This window comes from Rhea americana, unplaced genomic scaffold (genome assembly GCF_003343005.1).
Source record: "Rhea americana isolate MKP2758 unplaced genomic scaffold, rheAme1 scaffold_7, whole genome shotgun sequence".
Taxonomy (NCBI): Eukaryota; Metazoa; Chordata; class Aves; order Rheiformes; family Rheidae; genus Rhea; species Rhea americana.
The window spans coordinates 11274286-11294450 of NW_028186867.1; the positions used below are offsets into that span (position 1 = coordinate 11274286).

Genomic DNA, 20165 nt, shown 5'->3' on the forward strand with positions numbered 1-20165 from the left:
GTCATCTGACCTGCATCAGCATACAAAAAATGTCCAGCTCTGGATGCTAGTGCTGTACCTGGGACCCTCATCTTTTCTTTAAAATAAATAGAGCACATTGGGGTCTGATCTCCTTAAATATAGAATGAGAACATATATTTCGGCAGCTGAGAATCACAAGCAATTTCTGCTAGCTCGATGAAGCCTTGTTGGCTTTGGTCCTCAGTGTTTTGCCACTGATGACTTGAAGAGCGCTCTTCAGCTACCTCCCTTGCCAACACTTTTTTTCACTGTCTCATGGAAGTAACGCACTAGGCATGCTGCAGCATATATAATTATTGTRAGTGGTGAAAAGGAGCAATTGGATGTGTGGGGTTTCTTTCAAGAAAACTGGTTTATGCTCTGTAATAAGGTTTGGCCTTATTTTTATCAGGATTAACCTATAAGATTCATACTTGAAGTTAAGCTCTGATGTCTTTCTGCCTAACATGACTGACTTGGATTTAAATATATGCATATCAGCTTTAAAAGCTCTTAAATCACTTTTCTGAATAAAATTAGTATTAGTACTCTTCAAGTGCACAAAATATTCAGGGAGAGTAAATCTTGTATGATTCGGATTCTTGTTTTTTTCCTACCTAGTGCCTAACTCCACTTGCAATGGCTTTGATGATGCTGTTCCAAGGGCTTACAGGACATCACCAGGAAAGCAGATCTGCTTTGTTGCTACTGTTCGTTTGGCAACGCCTCAGTTTTTAAAGGTAAGTGCATATCCTGGATCCCATTCATTTTAGAAGTTCTCAAAACATTTCCAGACTAGGTACATGCAAAATTCTTAATTTTGCTAATTGAATGGATTACGGATATCACATTTCATGCATAAAAAATCCAGTGAAGAGGATTATCGGTGTGAGCGGGATCTCTAGAAACAATATCATTTCTGCCCCACCTTGTGCAGGAAATGTAAAGCCTACTTGCATTAGGAATTGCAATATCACTTTAAAATTAGGTTGTTCATTGCAGCTTTCTGTTCTGTCTGCAGTGGGACAGGGTGAAGGTGGTTATCTACACTTTCATTTGGGTTCCTTGATGTCTTTGTGTTGGTAGCCTTCCTCCTCCCAAATCTTAATACTAAAGTAAAGTTGCTTTTTGGAAATGCAGATGGACTGTTCAAACTTCTGCCTGACACTGCAGTTCCCTAATTAACAAATGTGAGTTACTGCATCAAATGTCCCGTCCTCAGAGGTTAAGAGATTAAAAAGCCTAATTGAGACAAAGCCTGTATGAAATCACTGCTCCCTTGGCCTGACTCTATTACAGCACAGGGACCTCTCAGGGCAATCTTGACTGATTCATAGCCCTGACAGTCAAGCAGATTTTTTTTCCTGGGTAAGTGAGAACACTTTCCATAAATCTTAATCATAGTAAACGTATTAGTAGTCGAGGCCAGGGTTAAGGTTGCTCTGGGATCCTTCTAAATAAATGACCTTATCTTTGGGCAACTAACATCTCAAAAAAMCATAGTGCTAGGGAGAAAGCAGCTTCTGAACAGCCCAGAGGAGGTTTTAGCTGTCAGGAAATCCTAAACAAATTCACCTGGGTGAGTCATTTAACCCATGGTCTTGACTTCCTCCTCTAAAATGAAGTCAAAAACATTTATCTGACTGGCTAGCTAAGGCAGAATTGGCATTTTGGTGTCACACAGCAATGCTTGCACCTGAACAGCTCCTGAACGTTAGGGTATATTCTTGGTCAACACTGATTTTGCTGTGCACTAGGGGGAAGGAGAGAGGAAATAAAGAGATATGTGAAACCTTTTGCAGTGGCTTCAGTACAGCCAGCAACTTTARTCACCTTTGCGAGTATTAATATATATATCAAAGAAACACTTGATGGCAGTGTCACCTCAGCTTTTTCTGTGGTCCTGAGCAGGTTGAAAATACTGGTGGCCTGAAAGACTTCTCTCTCAAAGAGTAAGAACAGAAATAGAGGTAGCAGAGGGATGATGRAAGGGTGTCGTGGAGCCCACAGCCCAGGGGAGATGTCACCAAGGAGAAGGGGGCAGCCTGCTATTGGGGGGCAGTAAGCAGGCCAAAGTCCTCTTACCAGTGAAGATTGGATCCTCCTGCAGGAGTAACAAGGTGGGAAATGGTCACCCTGGACAAGGTGCTGGAAACCACAAAATCCTGAGTATTGACACTGGCTTCTCAAATGACTGGCAAGTCCCAGGCCAGGGTCTCCAAACTCACATGGCCTCATCCACCAAGTGTCAGAGCGAGGAGGACAAGACWTGCTGAGCACTCACTGGAGAGAGAGAGGTGTCAGGGAATCCTGTGAACCTGAGAAATGGATGGGAGGGGAGTGATCGGCAGCCAGGAGCTTGGAGGAGATGCACACTGTGCTGAGAGCAGACCATGGGGCATGCTGGCATGTGCGATGCCATCCTTCCTCCCCTTGCTACCTCCCACCCCAATAATTAATTATTGTCAATGGTGGTGTAATTCCCATCCCTCTGCACCAAGCAGCTTTTGTCTCACAAAGAGCCCTGTGTCCTACCTCCTGTAATACATTTACTAATTATCATTCTCATGAGCTCAGAGGGCTGTTGTGAGTCTTAAGGGCCAGACTATRCTTGGCTGCCGTTGCTGTACCGAGGGTGCGGCAGCAGGAGTGAAGTGAAAGGCAAAGCCACTGCCTTTGTTCRATGGGGCCAACATGTGGTCCCTGTACCTGGGTGCTCAGGGACAGAGCCGGGGCACCCTGGCTGTCCCAGGCTTGGTGCCCTGCTTTCCCTCATAGGCTGCAGGGCTGAAAACCTCTTTCAGTGCATAGTTCCCCCATTCATTGAGTAGGAAAGCCACCAAACCCTTGGCACCCTGAGGAACAGTCATGTTTCTGAACTCCTCTTTCCAGCCCTGGCAGAAATGTGGGCATTGCTTAATACAATAAATTACTCTTTGGAATTAGCAGAGGATGTATGAATTTTCTGGTTTATCTTCTTATGTACCGTGTATTTATAGCTAACAAAAGCTGCATGAAGCAAGGAGGTGAAGCTGGAACTCTGACTAAGTAGGTTTTCTTCACCATGCAGGAGATGTGCATAGTTGAAGAACCTTTAGAGGAATTCACTTCAAGGCACAGTCTGGAATGGAAATTTTTATTCCTGGATCACAGGTTGGTGACAAGAAAAGCACTCTTGATAGTATTTTGTGCTTGTTTACTGCTATTTTCGTAAGTGCAATTCACTCAAATAGTGTTATTCTTCACATCTAAGTCACATGAAGAGGAGGGCTACCACTAAAATTCCTACAAACGCTGATGTTTACTATTTTAGCTTGAATTATTTTTTTAGACTCTAAAAATAAAGCCACTCTGTTTCTCAGACAGAATTTTCAATTAGCYTGTTCTTATTTATTTTAAAAATATCGATGGACCAAAGCCTGTAATGCACCAGACAATGTCTAGCTGTTACACAGTGGTGGAAGTTGTTCTTTCAAAACCCAGCCACAGATGATGTGCACAGTTCTCACTGAGTTTTGGAGGGAAAGTCTGTGCTGGCCTCAGGCAACCATGCGGGCAAARGTACCAGGCAACTGCGTAGGCACTGCACGGTCCAACTCTGCAGAGACCCAGGGAGATATGGCTCTTAGCAGGAGCCAGGATTAGGTCTCCTGGTGGAGTAGCTGGATCTGGGCTTCGGGATATGCGTGGCAACGTGTGGAAGTGCTATTTGATTCCTGGCCGTACCCGTTCCCTCTGTTGTGCCCATCCGCAGAGCACCGCCGATTATAGGATACTTGCCTTTCGAAGTGCTGGGTACTTCTGGCTATGACTATTATCATATAGACGACCTAGAGCTGCTAGCAAGGTGCCACGAACACCGTAAGTATTGCACAGCCCAGGTGGCTGTGAGTTAACCGGGACACCTCTTTTCAATAAAATGCCCTTTCAACTAAAATAGGTTTGAACTCCGAAGGTGAGGTTCTCCCCTTTGCTACACGGCTGTATGTCTTGGACTTCCACCAAGACAGTGCATGCACTGGAGCTGAGCAGTCTGAGACAGACTTCTTTAGCTGTGAAAAGACCAATTTTACCTTCTAAAGTAGTCAGTGAGACTCACTGAACGGATAAGACATGTCAGATTTGACCTCCGCTCAATTAGTAAAAAATATGTGAAATAACTCAAGCAATCCCAGAGGAGATGATGTTTTTGAAATTCTTTCAGATTATTTATCCCAATATTGTTCACTGGGTATTTGGGATTACCTATGATTATTTAAATATAAACTATTTAGATTTAATTGAAAAAAAACCTTTCATTAAGTAAAGAAAATGAGACWATCCTTTCAAATATTTGCTTACAGAACTGATTGGTACATCTCCATCTTTCTGCTTCTGTGTGGCCTGAAAATATACAGAGAAAATTAGTTTTTATATGTTGACTTTAAAATATAAAAAGGCTAAATATGGGTATGTGTGAGAACCCCTTGAAATCACTGCAAAAAAATCAGGGACGAATCTGGTCCATGAATCTTGAAAACCTGTAGATACATCTCAGCTTACTGAATTCCTGTCAGACTGGGGATTTTCTTTACATTTCATATGATTTTTGTCTTAGCACCATGTTATCCCTATATATTCACTCCTTTCTTCACAGCCATTGAAATCCATCTGCACAAAATATTCATCTTTTCAAGCATTTTTATCCTATATTATTCTGATATAGAACTTAAGATGATCACTCTTAGAAATTAACCCTAGCTGTTTAATTAGGTAGTAGTGATCAGCCCATAAACCAGGGAAAAAATATGTTTAAACCATCAAAGATACCAATGTGTTAATGTCCAAAGTTAAGAGTAACTGTATTTGTACTATTTAAGAATTTATTGTTTAAAGTGTCAGAAAAAGATACCTACTGATCTTTTTATTTGCTTTATCATTAGAGTCGCAGGCCCACACACTCAAAAGGCATTTAGGCTCCTACCCGCCWTGGAAATCAATAGCGATTAGGACTTGGGCCATAGATATTTTTGTCCCGCTTTTTGCATTTCATGTCATTTTTACGTTGCGCTACAAGCTGTGTATCTTTTCTGATGACAGTGATGCAGTTTGGCAAGGGCAAGTCTTGTTGCTATCGGTTTTTGACCAAAGGACAACAGTGGATCTGGCTGCAGACCCATTACTACATCACGTACCACCAGTGGAACTCCAAGCCGGAGTTCATTGTGTGCACGCACATGGTAGTAAGGTACGGAAAGCGGCCGAATGTGTCACCATCGTAGTCGTAGCAAACGGCAGGGACGCAAAGAACATTCTAATGGACAAGGGCATTCTAATTATTGCAAGAGTTTCTCTTAGAAACATGAAGCTGTCTTTTATGTAACAAAAATTAAGTCTGAATTCTGTGGAAAGAAAGAAAGTTTACTGTAGAAAAATGAGCAGACTAAGCCTTATTCCATGCTAAGTTTCACTTATTAACTATAAGTTTAGCAACAGATTAACTGCAGCATTTTTCCATTTTATGTAAAAATGGGGAATAAACACATGCCTTGACTATTCAGTTCCTGAAATTCGTATGTTTTTTAAAAGAGATGTATGGGAGGTTTCTAATGATGTTCTGAAATGATACTGGGATGTGAATTTGACCTCAGCTCTTTAGTATATCTCTTAATTCCACAAATATAGGAACTGAGCAGAAACTGAAAATTAATAGATGGTATCTCGAATGTTGTGCAGTAGTGTATGACTTCAGTGATTTTTCAGTTGTTCATTTAACCTGTAAAGTGTTACAGTAATTTATGCCTTTATATGCTTAAAGCATATTTTATGAAATATAGTAATATAATGTTGAAACATAGAATTATATTTTACAATCAGTTATGCAGATGTTCGGGTGGAGAGGAGACAAGAGATGGGCTTGGAAGAAGTGTCCTCAGAGGTGGTGTCCTCAGCACTGAAGGTACAACAAGATAAGTTTTTTTGTGAATATATGCTGCAGTCACCTGTTCCTATGTTACCATCATCAAAGACTTCAGCATTATCTTTCTGGGTGGATTCCCTCAACTTTGGAATTCATTGCCCGCTTGAATAATTTTCAAGTAAATCGGATAAGTTCGTGAAAGGATAAACTTGGAGAACAGTAACAGCCATGAAATGTGGGACATGGGCAGGGGCAATGTGAGATATCTCCATGTTCCCCCAACAAAGTATTATAGTTCTAAGATTCATGTGGACATGTTCTGGCAATCCTTTCTTGGCAATGTTAGGTGGTCTGCTGAGGGAAGGGAATGCAAGCTCCTCCTCAGTGCATCGCCGAGTGTCTCTCACAGGTTGCAGTGACTGTCATCTCCAGCTGAATGCAAAAGAAAGATTCAGCAGAATGTTTCAAAGCACAGAGCAACTATGGAAGTAGCTTGCTACTTCTTTCCACCTCAATAAAAGCTCCTTGGAAAATGAATCAGTAAAATGCTATTTGTAAAGGACATTGACATTTGGGCCTAGGTCTTCTGCTGGCCTACTGGGGAATAGTTCTGCTCAAGTCATTTTAGGCTAGCCAAAAAAGTTGGTCTGCAAGAATTACCAGATGCATAACAAAATGTTTTTACTTTGACAGATGTTTTAGTTTTTCCTGTCTTTTCCTTTTTTTTTTTTTTTTTCTATTTTTTTTTTCTGTTTTAGGACAGTGGGTCCAGTTTGGATCCTGAACAGCACTTTAATGCACTCGATATTAGTGCCTCAATCCTCAGTGCTAGTCGAACACCCTCGGTATCATCCAGGAGCTCACCAAAATCCTCCCACACACCGAAGTCAGACCCTGCATGTGAGTGGCACTTCTGGGTTACTGCATTATTCTAAATTTAGCCAAGTTAAAGAATGTGTGTCTATATACCAGAGCTACTAATTTAACAGTTGTTTATGAGATATCAATGATTGGTGTTTGTCATCCACAATGAAGTGCATAATCTGAAATTACAGCATACATGAGGGAAGGTTCTAGTGCAACCACTAGAACCAGTAGTGCATACACTGGAAAACAGGTAGCGGGACTAGCCATGACACCTGCTGATCTGCTGATCAGATTTATTACAAAAGTGAAGACTTTTGTCTTCAGGTTTGAGGATCTCAGTATGAGCTGTGTGAGGCCCATCCTTACTTACGCTATCGGTAACAGCCTATGGGTGATATTCTTTTGGCCTCGACCCAGGATGCTGCAGCCATGACTTGGGCACACCTTACGCGCTCTTTCTGCTCTCTCATCTGGAAGAAAAGCAGATGAGCTAACTGCATATAAAGAGAGTTCCAGCTGTTTTACAACCAATGTTGAGTCCTTTTGCTCTATTCATTGAAGCACAGACTCGTAATCTGTCTCATTGACTTTCATCTTTGCCTAGACCCTCCTTCTCAGTTTGATTTCACTGCTGTTGAAGTCAACAGGAAGAGCCTTGACTGGACAGCTGGAAGTTAGCCAGGCCACATATCACTTTTAGACATGTCTCATTCTAACTCTGACTTAAAATGGTCATGACTTTTCGGTTTGTGAGAACTCACTGATACTTTCCTTACAGCTACACCGACAAAGCTGATTGCAGAGCCCAACACTCCCTTGCAAAGAACTCCTAGCACGCAACAGGATTTGTCTGTGCATAGGCTCAGTCAACCTACTGCTCTTCAGGTAACTTTACATAGGGTCATAGAAATAGGCAGAAGGTCTGAAGCATGTGCCACACATGCAGCTTAGCAATTAAAAAAGACTTATGCAAAGGCCATGGCATTAGAAGAAATCCAAAATTTAAAGGAACCAAACTTTTAAATTAAGTTTTGCTTTGTTTTGTTTTGTTTTTAACCTAGGCTTCTTTGCCTTCTCAGCCTTCATGTGAGCTTCTCCCACAGCAGTTGCTACCCCAAGCAACTTTGCCAAATCAGCCTGCACCTCTGGCACAGGTTAGTTGGGAACTTGAAAATGAAATCTATCTCCTGATATTTCCTCCCTTCATTTACTGAATAAATTGACAGCCTCTGGGGCTTTTAGGATATTTCTATAGTAGTTAAAAACCAAAAATCTACCAGCTCTCAAGCTCTCAAAATATTGTGGGAGTGTCATCTGAACTGTATACTTACGTGTTTCTGAACTGTATACTTGTGTGTTTAAACTTATATTTATATACAGACACTCACAGCAGAAGCACAGGTGCATATATGTCTGAGTACACACCGACATCCATGTTACAGGAGGACAAAAAAACGAGATGGAAGAACAGTTTTCAACCCTGCCTTTACAGAATCAGGTCCCTTCAAAATCAAGGTCCTGATGAGAGTTAAAAAACAAAAACACAGACAGACAATTAATCCTCCTAAAAGCCTCTTTGGCTATGCCAATGTAGAAATAACCCGCAGTATAGGACACATCAGTTCAACAAGATCCATTTTGAGAGATTGCCAGGAACAACGAAGAAACTGCCAGAGGCAAAGTCCTTCACTGGGGTCTATTAGCTCACATCTCAAAAGCAAATGATGGCCCAAAAAGCCATCTCCATGTTTCACTGGTAGCCGATTTAGATGGAGCAAACTTGACTAGTGTGTTTCTGTCACACTGTTTCTGTCCTGTGACCATGCTGTGATAATTTGGGAAGTGACTAGAAGCCTTGGTGGCTTCTACCATTTGTACCCTGTACTCCCTCACAGGATGCCAGAGTTTCTTCCTGTAGCATATAAAACACATAAAGTCTGCAAGATCCCAGCTTTAAAATAACACATTCTCATTTATCTTTTATGTTTAACATTCTTGTCTCAACTCCACACCAGCCTACAATGAAGAAACAGAGTATCAATTATCTGCTCTGAGCATTCATTTTCTTTTGCAGATATTTTTCTCTGCTATTCATTAATGCATTTCAAAACATCAATTAGTTTGTTTATATAAACCTGTGCATGTTTTCCTCGACTTTTTTCTACTCCTCTTTCTTCTGTGTTCAAACTCATTCTAGAGAGATGCTTTTTGGTTGTTTCCTGAAAGCCCTATTTAACAGTCTTGCTGGCATTTCTGTCCCATTACTTCTCAGCCAAATTAGAGTATTTTTCAGTGGCACAGCCAGCTGTTCAGTCTCTTAGGACTGACTAAATTTTGGGGAAATGAACAGGGATGAACTGAGTCTGTCTAAATAAGCAGTCCTCTGGTGATCACCTTCTTGAGTGGCAGCAAGCTCAGTCAATCACAGCAGTGCCCCTGGAGAAGCTCAGGCAGATGCTCCCCTTATTGCAAAGTGGGAAGATAGCACCACAGGATCTGTTCAGGTTACCGAGGCTCACACTTCATACCAGACATTCCTGGAAAAGGTAGTAATTCTCCACAGATTTGGGTGATTGTTCATAAACTATTAATTTCTTTCTGTACTTGCCACCTTAAAATAATAAACATGCCAACCTACAGCAATGTAATCCATTGTTCAGCAAGACAAGAGAAAGACTCATCCTATGTGCYTACAGCACTAAGTGAATGAGTGATGAAATCAAGGTATAGTATAGCAATCCAGGCACACTTTCCACTGTTACCATTTCCTCAATTTTCTAGTTGGTTATTTCTCAGCAGTTCAGCAGTAGAACAATAGCTCATTATTTTTAGAACTACAACATCTACTCCTCCACCACAAATATGCCAGAATCACTACTGAATTATTCCCATAACATTTTACCGTGTGTCTGTTTCAAAAAAGGTTTCACCTCTGCTTCAGAGGGTGACAAAACTTATGAATACTCAATCAACTTTTCCCCTAAATACAAGTGTAGTTTAGATCAAAGATCTTTTCGTGCTGACAAAATCATGCCATGGACCCCAATAGGAACAGTGCTTGGGCTGAGGTCAGTCACTTTGCTGTAGACTGAGAAGCAGCAGTTTCAGAAGTTGCTATCTGCTGGCTTTTTGCTCACCTTGTGCTGAAGTTTAGTGGTGTAAGCTGTTAAAACAAATTTTTTGAGCATGTACCTGCAGGACCAAGGCACTTTTCTGGAAGTCCTTGCAAGGGCTCATCTGTGGGAGCCCAAACATCCAGCCAAGGGGCAGCAGCAAGAGAAGGATGTTTCAAGCAGCCACAAGTGCATCTGCAGCCAACAGCTAGCTCTCGCCTCACGCGCCATCTGCTTGAACTTTTTATTTCAGGGGAATGCTGTCTTGGTTTAGTCACCACCTAAATACAGTTTGAGATTCCAACTTGCCAATTTTCATGAATGAGCCCTAAAGCACGGTGCTAGGTGCTGCTTGAATGTGGATGGCTTTAAACTTTAAACCAAGTGCTCCCCATTAAAGTATTTGTTTCTTGTTCATTGCAATAAATTAAAAATCTCCTACAACACAGTGGATGTTGGTGACTGAACAAAAATCAGTACCAATAACTCTGCTTGGGAATGTGCAAGTGCTATTCAGAAAGCAGAAGGAAGGAACAAGTTGGGTGAATAGCAAAACTAATGAAACCTGGTTTCCTAGGGACTGCATCTTGCGACTGAACTTCAGTGCCTTGCTAGGCTGGCGCCTGGGTCCAGCCTTTCCATCCGGAGGGGAGCCAGTGGGTCCCTCAGCTACAGTTGGGCTACTAGTGGCTTTGCTCAGCTACAGCTTTCATGAAAATTACAGCAGCTTGATGCTTTTGAGACTCTCACGACTCAGTTGCATGTCTCCAGTGTTGGCCAACAGGGTTGTAAGGTGGGAGGAAATAAAAGCCTCATTTCTTTAGAAAACCACGCTAAAAAATAAATAGGGTCTCTCTCTTTTACCTAGCTATCTATTTTCATGGCACTTACAGGAACATAATGTCACTGAGGCTTCTGTCTTTTTGTTCAACACATTTGCAACCGTCTAGTGAGCTCAAAGCTGGCCGGGGCGCGTCGTGGCAGCCCCATGGGCCGCAGCTCCCCTGCCCTCGCTTCCACCACCCTGTGCCCCAAGCTGGCCACCYGGGGCTGCCTGCAGAGCCGGCGAGGGGAGCGTGCCCACAGGGCCCCCTTTCCCTGCGTGCCCTGAGGTGCCTGTGCCAGTGGGGGTGACTCATGCACCAGAAGATCGAACTGGGGATGCTCTGCAGTGACAGATCTGCCATGGGTTTTGTCTTGCCTGCTTGGCTGTGTCCGGAAAGCTGGTACACCTGTAGCATTCCCTTTTCTGAGGACCACAGCAAGATTGTAGATACTTAAGCGGGACAAACAGTAACTTTATCTGACACTAATAACAGACTTAAAGCTGTGCAGTGTTTTCCATGGAACAATTTGAGTTAAGCTTTTWAATTTATTGCACAATTACAGATTTCTTCCCTAATTAGTTGAGCAGTTAATGATCTTGAGATAAATACTCTCTCGTGCAGGTCAATTGCTGTTACTGTCTCACCGTACGGGAAAGCAATGGAAGCTTTTTATCAGACAGGTCATTGCAAGAGTTACTATCTAATTTTGGCTTTATAGAATGGGAAAGAGAAAAAAAGAAGAGAAGAAAGTGTCTTGTCTTCTTTCTGAACGGYTCTCCTTCTAGCAGGCCACTAGTTGTTGTTGTTGTTAAGTTGTTAATACAAAAAGCACATGAAGAAGAAATTAGAAAGAAAATACTATAAATGTATGTCAAATATGAGAATGTGCTGAAAAGAATCATATGGAATAATAATTTAAAATCAAAAGCAATACTTTTTGTGTGCAACCATTCAAAGTAAATTCAAATCCAAAACTAACGTTTGGACATAAAGACTGTTTCTTATTGAAGTACGAAATGAGTATAAAACTATTTCTTCTAAGATTCTTTATATTTCTTATTCGAAGAAAATCRAGTTCCTTTCCCAATGCTTCTTAAAGGAGCTCACACACCTGAACTGTCTCAGTGATAAACTTACCCCTGGCAGGCCAGGTAGTTAAAATGAAACTTTTGCCTAAAACTTATTTTTCTTCCTTTCTGATAAAGACCCTTTTAAAGAGCTAAGAGAAGTCCTTAGTAAGAGAATTGATCTAGAGAGAATTAGGTTCCAAGACTGAGATTTTTTTTTAAAAAAAATCTTCCMTATAGACCCATGTTAAAGCAGGAATTAGCTCTGTTGACTCTAATCGAGCAATTGCTTCAYGGCACAGTTCCACCCTAAAATCAGGGTGCCCAGGAGCCTTCCAAAACTCAGAGCCAGACTGGAACAAGGAGACTTGATGTCACTGAAAAGCTGCCCTCCACCTGCATAAATATATACAGAAGAAAAACCCTCTAAAGTTCTCTTCCTTTCTCACCTGAAGGACATTTACACAGAGATTTCGGATGCTTGTTGGAGGGAAGGTGACGGTACTTTCACCCACATAGCTGTTTCACAGCAGAGCTGTTAGCTGAGACGAATCTGACCCGTCACATTTAGATTTCTCCAAGTGCCCAGAAAATCATTAGACTGTACGATGTTGTTACAGAGGATTGCACTGTAGGATTTTTCCAAAGTGTGTTTTTTACTGTTAGAATGGAAACTCATGCAAAGCAGCTACTCCAAAGCCAATTAAAGTAATAATTAACTTCAGAGAACTTCAAATCATAACCTAAAACACCAAATGAAATTAGGAAWTTATTACCATGTTAGTCTCCTCGGTGCTTATTGGACTACTARGCATTGCGTGTTTCACTTTCTTCTTGACTCCCATTAGTGATCTCTATTTTATATAATTATTTAGAGTAGCCTTTCRCCTACTGAGCTTCACCATTCATTTCATGTCATGTAGAAAAATAACTTARTATTTCTTGCAGCTTGACTATTACTTGGCTGCAGAAATCTAGAAAATATTTACTACGCCTAACCGTTACATGATGATACAATAAATAATCGGCAGAATAAGTCATTGTGGGACTGCTATTTCTGGGTGGGAAAAGGGAATTGTTAATRAAACTCTTTGGAATATAGGGTTATGTCATGCTAAGGGCTAAAAACTACAGGCTAGTAATAATAATRCACTCTGACATCTAATTAATATGTGCCTGATAATATTTTAAAGTAACATCCCTTCAAAAACAGTCATTATGATGATATACTAATAGAACAGGAACAGTTGTGAGCAGATCACTATAACTGAGGCAATTTAATATATGTAAAATTGAAAATATAACAGATTTAGTATAGAAGTATTACAAACACATACCTTATTTTTTGACTGTGTTTTACAATCAAGAGACCAATAAATTCTTATATATTAATATAGTATTGAKGTCTATCCATATCATAATGATGGATTTTCCCCCCCTTTTTTTAAAGTTCTCRGCACAGTTTAGCATGTTCCAGACCATCAAGGACCAGCTCGAACAAAGAACACGGATCCTGCAGGCCAACATTCGGTGGCAGCAGGAGGAACTTCAGAAAATACAGGAGCAGCTCTGCTTGGTCCAGGACTCCAGTGTACAGGTGAGATGGTGTTGGAAGGGGCAGAGTTAAGCATCTTCTCACCTGAGTTGGCAGCTTCAGTTTAGTTCCAGAGTCCAGGAAATCTGGATATGAGAAAACTAACTAATCTGAAAGAGGATTTTGCCCTCTGATAGCCTCTTGAGAAACCTACATTGAAAAAGATTGAGGGGCCTCTGGAAGAAAAAGTGGAAGAAATATCTCAACCATGGTGGGAAGAAATTAATTTGTTCACAGTAGTACTTAATATATCATCTACTGAGTCTTCAGATTGAGTAATGATAATAACAAAGTGCTCAATTGCAAGACTCAGCAATGATCATGTCTCTAGTTCATTAGCTTCAGTGCTTGCTTCAAACATGAATTACCAGTCCTCACTGTCACATCTGTCCAGCTGTTCCTTGGCCAGCAGCCCTGTGCTTCTCCTGCCCACCCCTCTTCAGGCTCTCCCCAAGGGCTCATCTCTCCCTGCTTCCTGACCCAGCCCCAGCTGGGTCAGAGCACAGGAGATGACTTTCTTTGTCATAGTACCAAAAAAAAAAAAAAAAAAAAATCTCACACACTTTACTAGTGCTGATTTGTGTACACCTGGAAGGCCAACACTACTGCCTGAGTCTGTCCTTCCCTGGACCAGCTTAAGCTGCTGGGGTTAAGCTGACTGTACCTGCTATTCCTGTGTTTTTGATATGCCTCCTCCACCAAGCTAGGATTTACCAAGTACAATATCTGCTTTGTACTACCCTTTATGCCTGCTGCACCTCATAAATAATAGCAAATGCAATTTGGTACATCTCAAGTTCCATTTAATGACAAATGGAGAAATCATCCAGTTTTATGGAAGTTTTCTGAAAGTGGAATGATTATTGCTATGTTCCTGTAATTTAACTAGGAATATCAAGTTAAATGACCCTTGCTAGAAATGCTGCATTGGGGACCCACTGTGAATATTATACTAGCAAGAYTTTTTAGAAGGCAAGCTCCATCACAGAAATGAATGTCCCAAAGAACATTTTAAGCACAGTATAAAAACCTGGGACTCACTGAAGTTAKTGGGGATTTTGATCCTGACCTCCACAGAAATAGGATCTTGCCTATAATCAACATCTGTGAAATGCAGCTCACGTATTAAAACAATTTGGGATTGTAGGCTTAGGCAATTAAGGTATCCGTGAAGACAAATTAGAAACTTGGCCACCTAAGTTGCTGCATATGCACTCCTAATAATATAACCCAGCGGYAGTGGGTCCCAAAACCGGGACTCTCTGCTCCTGGTGTCATATAAACATATAAGTAGACCAGGTTTAATATCAATGTGTTTCTTCCATTGGTTCTGCATTGACTTTGATTAACAAGAAAGGAAATTCTCTTTGCAATTAACTGGCCTTTCAGTTCAGAATCATGTCATATATCTGCAAGCTATTACTGTTATTACCAATATCAAGAGACACGACATTCTCACTTGCCCTCTTTTTAATTGGGCAAAAACATTACTCTCTCCTGGTGAAGTCTTAGTATTCATACTCACTGATCCAGGGTTTTTTTTACATAATTCAGACAAAAGTGGAAGATCAGAGCATGTTCTTACATGCAGGGAATGGATTTTATTTTTACTTAGATGTCTTCCATATGCACTACGGTGCATTTAATAACCCAAAGATTGTGGGACAGGTTCTCCTCTATGCTCCTGCAAGTTCAAGCAGACAGAAGGAGAGGCCCAGAGYGGGTGGTTCTGCACCACCCAGCCCTTTGGGTTTGTAGCTCTGACTTACAGCATTTGTGTGATCCCCTTTCCCCTGTGATGAATGTGCCAGGTTGGACCCAGGGGAATATTTTTTTCAAAACCCTACAAGTTGCCTGATGTTAGCATTGACCATATCACAGCTCATTGTGGATGCAGACGGAGGGGAACTGGAGGGTGGCTTGGAAACACAGGGGCTGCTGTATCTGCCTGGAGGGGCACGGCTGGACTGGGAGAGCCGGTGTTGGTAGTCCGAGTGCCTTTTGGTCTCTCCCAAACAATTAGACAAAGCAATGAGATGTGAGTGGTCACATTGTCTTATGACCAGGACCTTCTTCTCCAGTTTTCTGTAGATTAAAAAAAAAAGAAATTACTGTGCCGTTAAGGGGATAAAGTGAGATGAGGAATTAGGTTTCTCTTATTCAAACCATCAGAGGCAATTTAAAATAACACCTCATATTTTTGCATGCAGCACTCTTGTTACTCACAAGCAGTCAGGGGTAAACTGCTAAATCAGAAATCAAACCACACACGTTGCGACACAGCTTTCATCATTCACGGAGCCGGATGTCTGAAGGCTTTGGCCTGCATCTCTTATCAAACCCACAAAGCCTAGTGCCAAAGAGAGGAGCATTACCATGTAGTATATTTCTGATCTCTTTAATATTCCACGTGGAGAACAAATCTGTGAGAGCAGGAAGCAGGGGGGGGGAGTGCCATAGGCTCCCTGAAAAGAGGGGGGCTTTTCTCCAGTTTTCCCTCATTAGCTGTTCTATTAGTGTCCCTTCCATGCTGACTCACTCCCTTCCACACAGAAGGGTGCGGGTAGCTCTGTGGAGAACGGAGCCTGATTTCCATTCCCTTCAAACTGTAGTACAAGAGTCCACCAAGAAATGCTTTTCCAACTGGACCAACGTTGAGCACAGTAGTTGGCATTAGTAACCATTTCCACAAGCCTTGGGTGATACAAGATGAAACTAGCAGGAGGACTGCAGGGCTTGAACAAAAGTGTTCAAAAAACTCATTAAATCCCTGTTACTGCGTTTCCTGAGAAATGAAAGTATTAGGGACAGGAGCAGCAAGTGTAACCTCAGAAGTCTGAAGGCTGCTGTGTCTGTTCCAGTATTGAGCAGTCCAACTAATGAATCACGGATGGAGAGGAAGGCAGAAAGGCTAAGCCYGACCAGCTTGCAAGAACTACAAATGAGACCATCCGTAGCCACCCACAATTTGCAAATCAGCCTCTCTTGGAAGCCAGTGAAGCTCAGGTTGCCAGTACTGTACTTTTCATCTTTACATATTTTACACAAAGGAAGAGACTTGATATCTGTATGATGAGCCTGAGGGTTATAAGCTCCTGATTATCCAAAGAATGAGGAGAGTCAAACAGCCACTTTTCTCACAACATCTTGCCAACACGATCCATCCATTAGCTGCAGAGATGACTACCTTGGAACGAAGGGGCAGCAGCGTCTCTTCTCTCTCGCTCGCTGCTTTGCTGAGTATGTTAACAAGCTGGCCAATTAAAAAATATTTTTAAGATGCTTCACTGATCTTGCAGTACGCAAAATCAGCCATGAGACATGTCATTATCTGCAGTGCAGTTACAGGGCTGCTAATTTGTCTCCTTGATTTGCTCAGATTGGGAAAGATTTGTTTCTTATGGGGTTTCTGTTGTTGTTTAAAGCTGTAGCATTTCAGTGTTGCAGATGAATTCAGGCAGGACTACCACAGAAGTTATTTTATGAAGAAACACTCATAAGTGTTGTACAAATGAAGTATCTTCTTGCTTTTTATGCTTAACTGTTAGGTGGAAACTCCACTCTTCTGATTCTCTCTCAGGCTGAGCCCTGTTTTGATGAGGCAGCCCGAGTCTTCCTGTTCTGCGGGGACACAGACTAAATGGCACCATTGCTTCTTGTCCTGGGCTTGTTTTTCCAGGGCATTTATGTTCTGATGGTAGTAGTGTTGCTTTGACCATTAGTAGGCAACAGAGAGTGTCTCTAGGTATGCCTCTCAGGCTATGAAAACATTTTAAAAAAAGGTTTACTGTGATGAACTTAGTTGTAAATTTACAGTTTGTTAGTTGCCAAGTGCTAATTGCGCACATTCCTATCCAGTGGCACTCTGATAATTGCAAAGCAGGCTTCTCTGCTTTCTCGCCTTCATCTCAAAGTAAAGCATGCACACAGGCAATTCCCTGCAGAGTAAGTAATTTGCTATAAATTCACACCCTGCCTAACACTGGCATTGAGAGGTGTTGCATTTGCCTTGGATGAACTTARTATTTCTCAGCACTGTGCACCAGGTACAGGGAGGATGCGTAAAATACAGCCTTTAAAGGTCTTAATTTGTGGTGATCTTGCCAGTAACAGTGGTTTCACATCACGTTTTTGAAACATACCACTCGCTTTACCTGTTCTGAATTTTACGTCAAACAAATGATCACCASTTCCATTGCTGGAGCTAACCAAAAAAGTTCATTTACCAAGCATGTCCAAAGCTCAGCTTCTAAGTAGAGAAAATAAACAGGAAAATGAATTTTCATAATTTCTATCTTTGATTTATTCATAATAAGACCTATTTACTTGGCAGGAATTGCGAGACCATCTGTCTTTCTGATATATAATGGCTCCAAACTCAGTGAGCAATGTTTTTAAAAGAAAACACTCAGAGCTAGTTTTAGACCTGCTGTGAGCAGCCACAACTCTGTTACTTGACCCATTTATTTACATCAGATGTCTTTGAGATGCTGTTAGCCTACAACACCTGAAACAAGCCATTGCTTTAGGACCATTAAAATTTTCATTAATTGCCCCTCTCTCTCAACTGACTAACATAAGTTTTGTCTGTACCTTTTTTCAGAGTAAAACTTGGCATAGGGAAATGCATTGAAAATTTAACATATTTAAATATAAACAACATTTTAAAAGCTAGATAAATAAGTACAAATATGATGGATCAACCCATACTTAGGCAAATGAGGAGCAATTGTGTCAGGTCTTTGGAGAAAGGTATGTTTTTTTCCTGAAAGAAATTGCAGGGGACATGATAGTTTAGGGATTTGTTAATATAGCAATAAGCTGCAGAAAGGTGTACTAATTACTAGGCGTACCTCAGATGTACTGCTGGGTATGAGACTGAGGGATGCATAATGAAGAGAGTAATTGTGATTCTGATTTCATTTAAATCATAAGTTGTTCCACTTAAATTAACTGTGTTGCACAAGGGTAGTAGTGGTGGGGAATCAGAATAAAACCCAGGAATGCCTTCAGCTACCAGGGAAGTGTAACTTCCTTGGTGGCAAGAGGATATCCRACTAGGTTTGATGCATTGCAAGAGCTTGTAGCATAAATAATCTATAAAAATATGCCTTTATATGRCTATAAAAAAATGAATAGCCTATAGAAAAAGAAAAAAAATCCAAAGTCCTGTAACTTACATAAAGAAGAAACTTATAAAGAAGGAAGTCTCATTTTGCAATGCAAAACACTGTGTTGCTTGCACAGATAGTAGCAGAGGGGCTGTTAGTTCTTCTGCATAAGCCAAACACATGGAAGACCAYCAGGTGACAGTTACCTGACTGGAAATCACACAAATGACAGTGACCGCCTGTTTACAGATCTCCTCAGTGATAAGGATACAGCCATGCAGCATGGGCAGGCCTGCCTGCAACCTCATTAAAAAGATTCAACAGCCCGACTGCATGTAGGGCGTTGAATTTCCAGAGACAAATTCAAAAGCAGCCTTGGCTGAAAGGCAGGCTGATTTTGCTGAAGGGATAAACGAAAGGATTGAAAAGACAGGGAATGACTCTGTTCTCTCCGGAGACGATGCCCCAGAACACCGTGACTGTGCAGTGAATCGCTGTCACAAGGACTGTGCCTGCTCCGCAGAGAGAGGACTTCTACCTTCAGGATGCATTTCATAAGTAATTAATACACTGTCAGAAGAAGAAAGAAAGAAAATAGAGACAGCAAAACTGTTAGTGTAGGAATGATATGTGATTTCCAATCAACAGTAAACAGAACAGTGATAACTTTATTTTAGAACATATCTTTGGATTTAACTCTGTCACCATCGTTATCCAGTTAGCTAGGAGATGTGAATAAAACCTTCCCTTTTCTTTTCCAGATGTTTTTACAACAGCCAACAGTGTCCCTGAGCTTTAGCAATATTCAACAGCCAGAGCCACAACAGCTACAGCAGAGGCCAGGGGTCATTTCTCAGCAGCAGCTTGTTCCTAGTTCTCAACTTCAAGGGCAAAYTGCATCGTCACAAACGGTGAACCAGCAAGTACTGAGAGAAGCCAGTGTGATATCAAACCAGGTAATCATTTCTTTTGAGCAGAGAAACATTTGTATAGAAAGAAGACACTGAGCTGTTATTAAACAAGCAAGTAAAATCATGTCAGTCCCATAAGTAAGGGTATCTTTGCCTTTCCTTTCCCCATTCTCTGTATAAAGAGAACCTATATAAAGGGTCTGTCTGCAGCATTTACTTTACCTTAAATCCCAGCCAGGAGTGTTACTGGAGCAGCTGTTTCAGCTTTAAAACTGAGCAAGGGGGAGCATGCAAAACGTGTGGGTGACCTATTTTTCTTCGGTTGGTCATGCAAGAAATCTGACTGACCACACTGTAACCTCTCAGAATAAGCTTTACCCCTGCTCTTAAAGGTAGCTCACTCTCTGAAGCCAAATTAGTTCTTGACCAGAGGCCACCAATACAGCTAAACCTGCTTCAATGCAGTGGCACGCTGGTGGACTGCATGGAAATTGGTCTGAGACTCCCAAGTTGTGAGTGTAATAGACTCTGGCACAGAGAAATAAGTTCCACCTCCAGTTATTAGTAAGTGAGGCCTGTGAAAGCTCAGAGCAGTTTGCCACAGATTTCCTTCTCTTATTGCAGATCTCCCAGCATTTCCAGTGTTCATTCTTCCACCTGGCTGCTGTAGCTCCCTTCCCAGAACACTTAGCTCCTGTTTCTGTTATCAGAGCATGCAGCGAACACAGCCGCACCATTATCTGCAGACCCCTCAGCTGTAGCTTTTAACCTCCTAT

The 20165-nt window shown here is 41.5% G+C and overlaps 1 protein-coding gene across 1 annotated transcript in view; it reads left to right on the top strand.

Annotated features, from left to right (window-relative positions):
* NPAS2 (neuronal PAS domain protein 2) overlaps window positions 1–20165 on the top strand; it is a 103649-nt gene that overhangs the window by 78235 nt on the left and 5249 nt on the right. Inside the window, exons 8-17 of the mRNA XM_085321609.1 lie at window positions 622–740; window positions 3071–3153; window positions 3755–3861; window positions 5080–5227; window positions 5857–5938; window positions 6658–6799; window positions 7545–7651; window positions 7828–7920; window positions 13224–13370; window positions 19240–19434. Coding sequence (XP_085177735.1) covers window positions 622–740; window positions 3071–3153; window positions 3755–3861; window positions 5080–5227; window positions 5857–5938; window positions 6658–6799; window positions 7545–7651; window positions 7828–7920; window positions 13224–13370; window positions 19240–19434 — 1223 coding nt within the window. The remainder of the gene's footprint in view (window positions 1–621; window positions 741–3070; window positions 3154–3754; window positions 3862–5079; window positions 5228–5856; window positions 5939–6657; window positions 6800–7544; window positions 7652–7827; window positions 7921–13223; window positions 13371–19239; window positions 19435–20165) is intronic.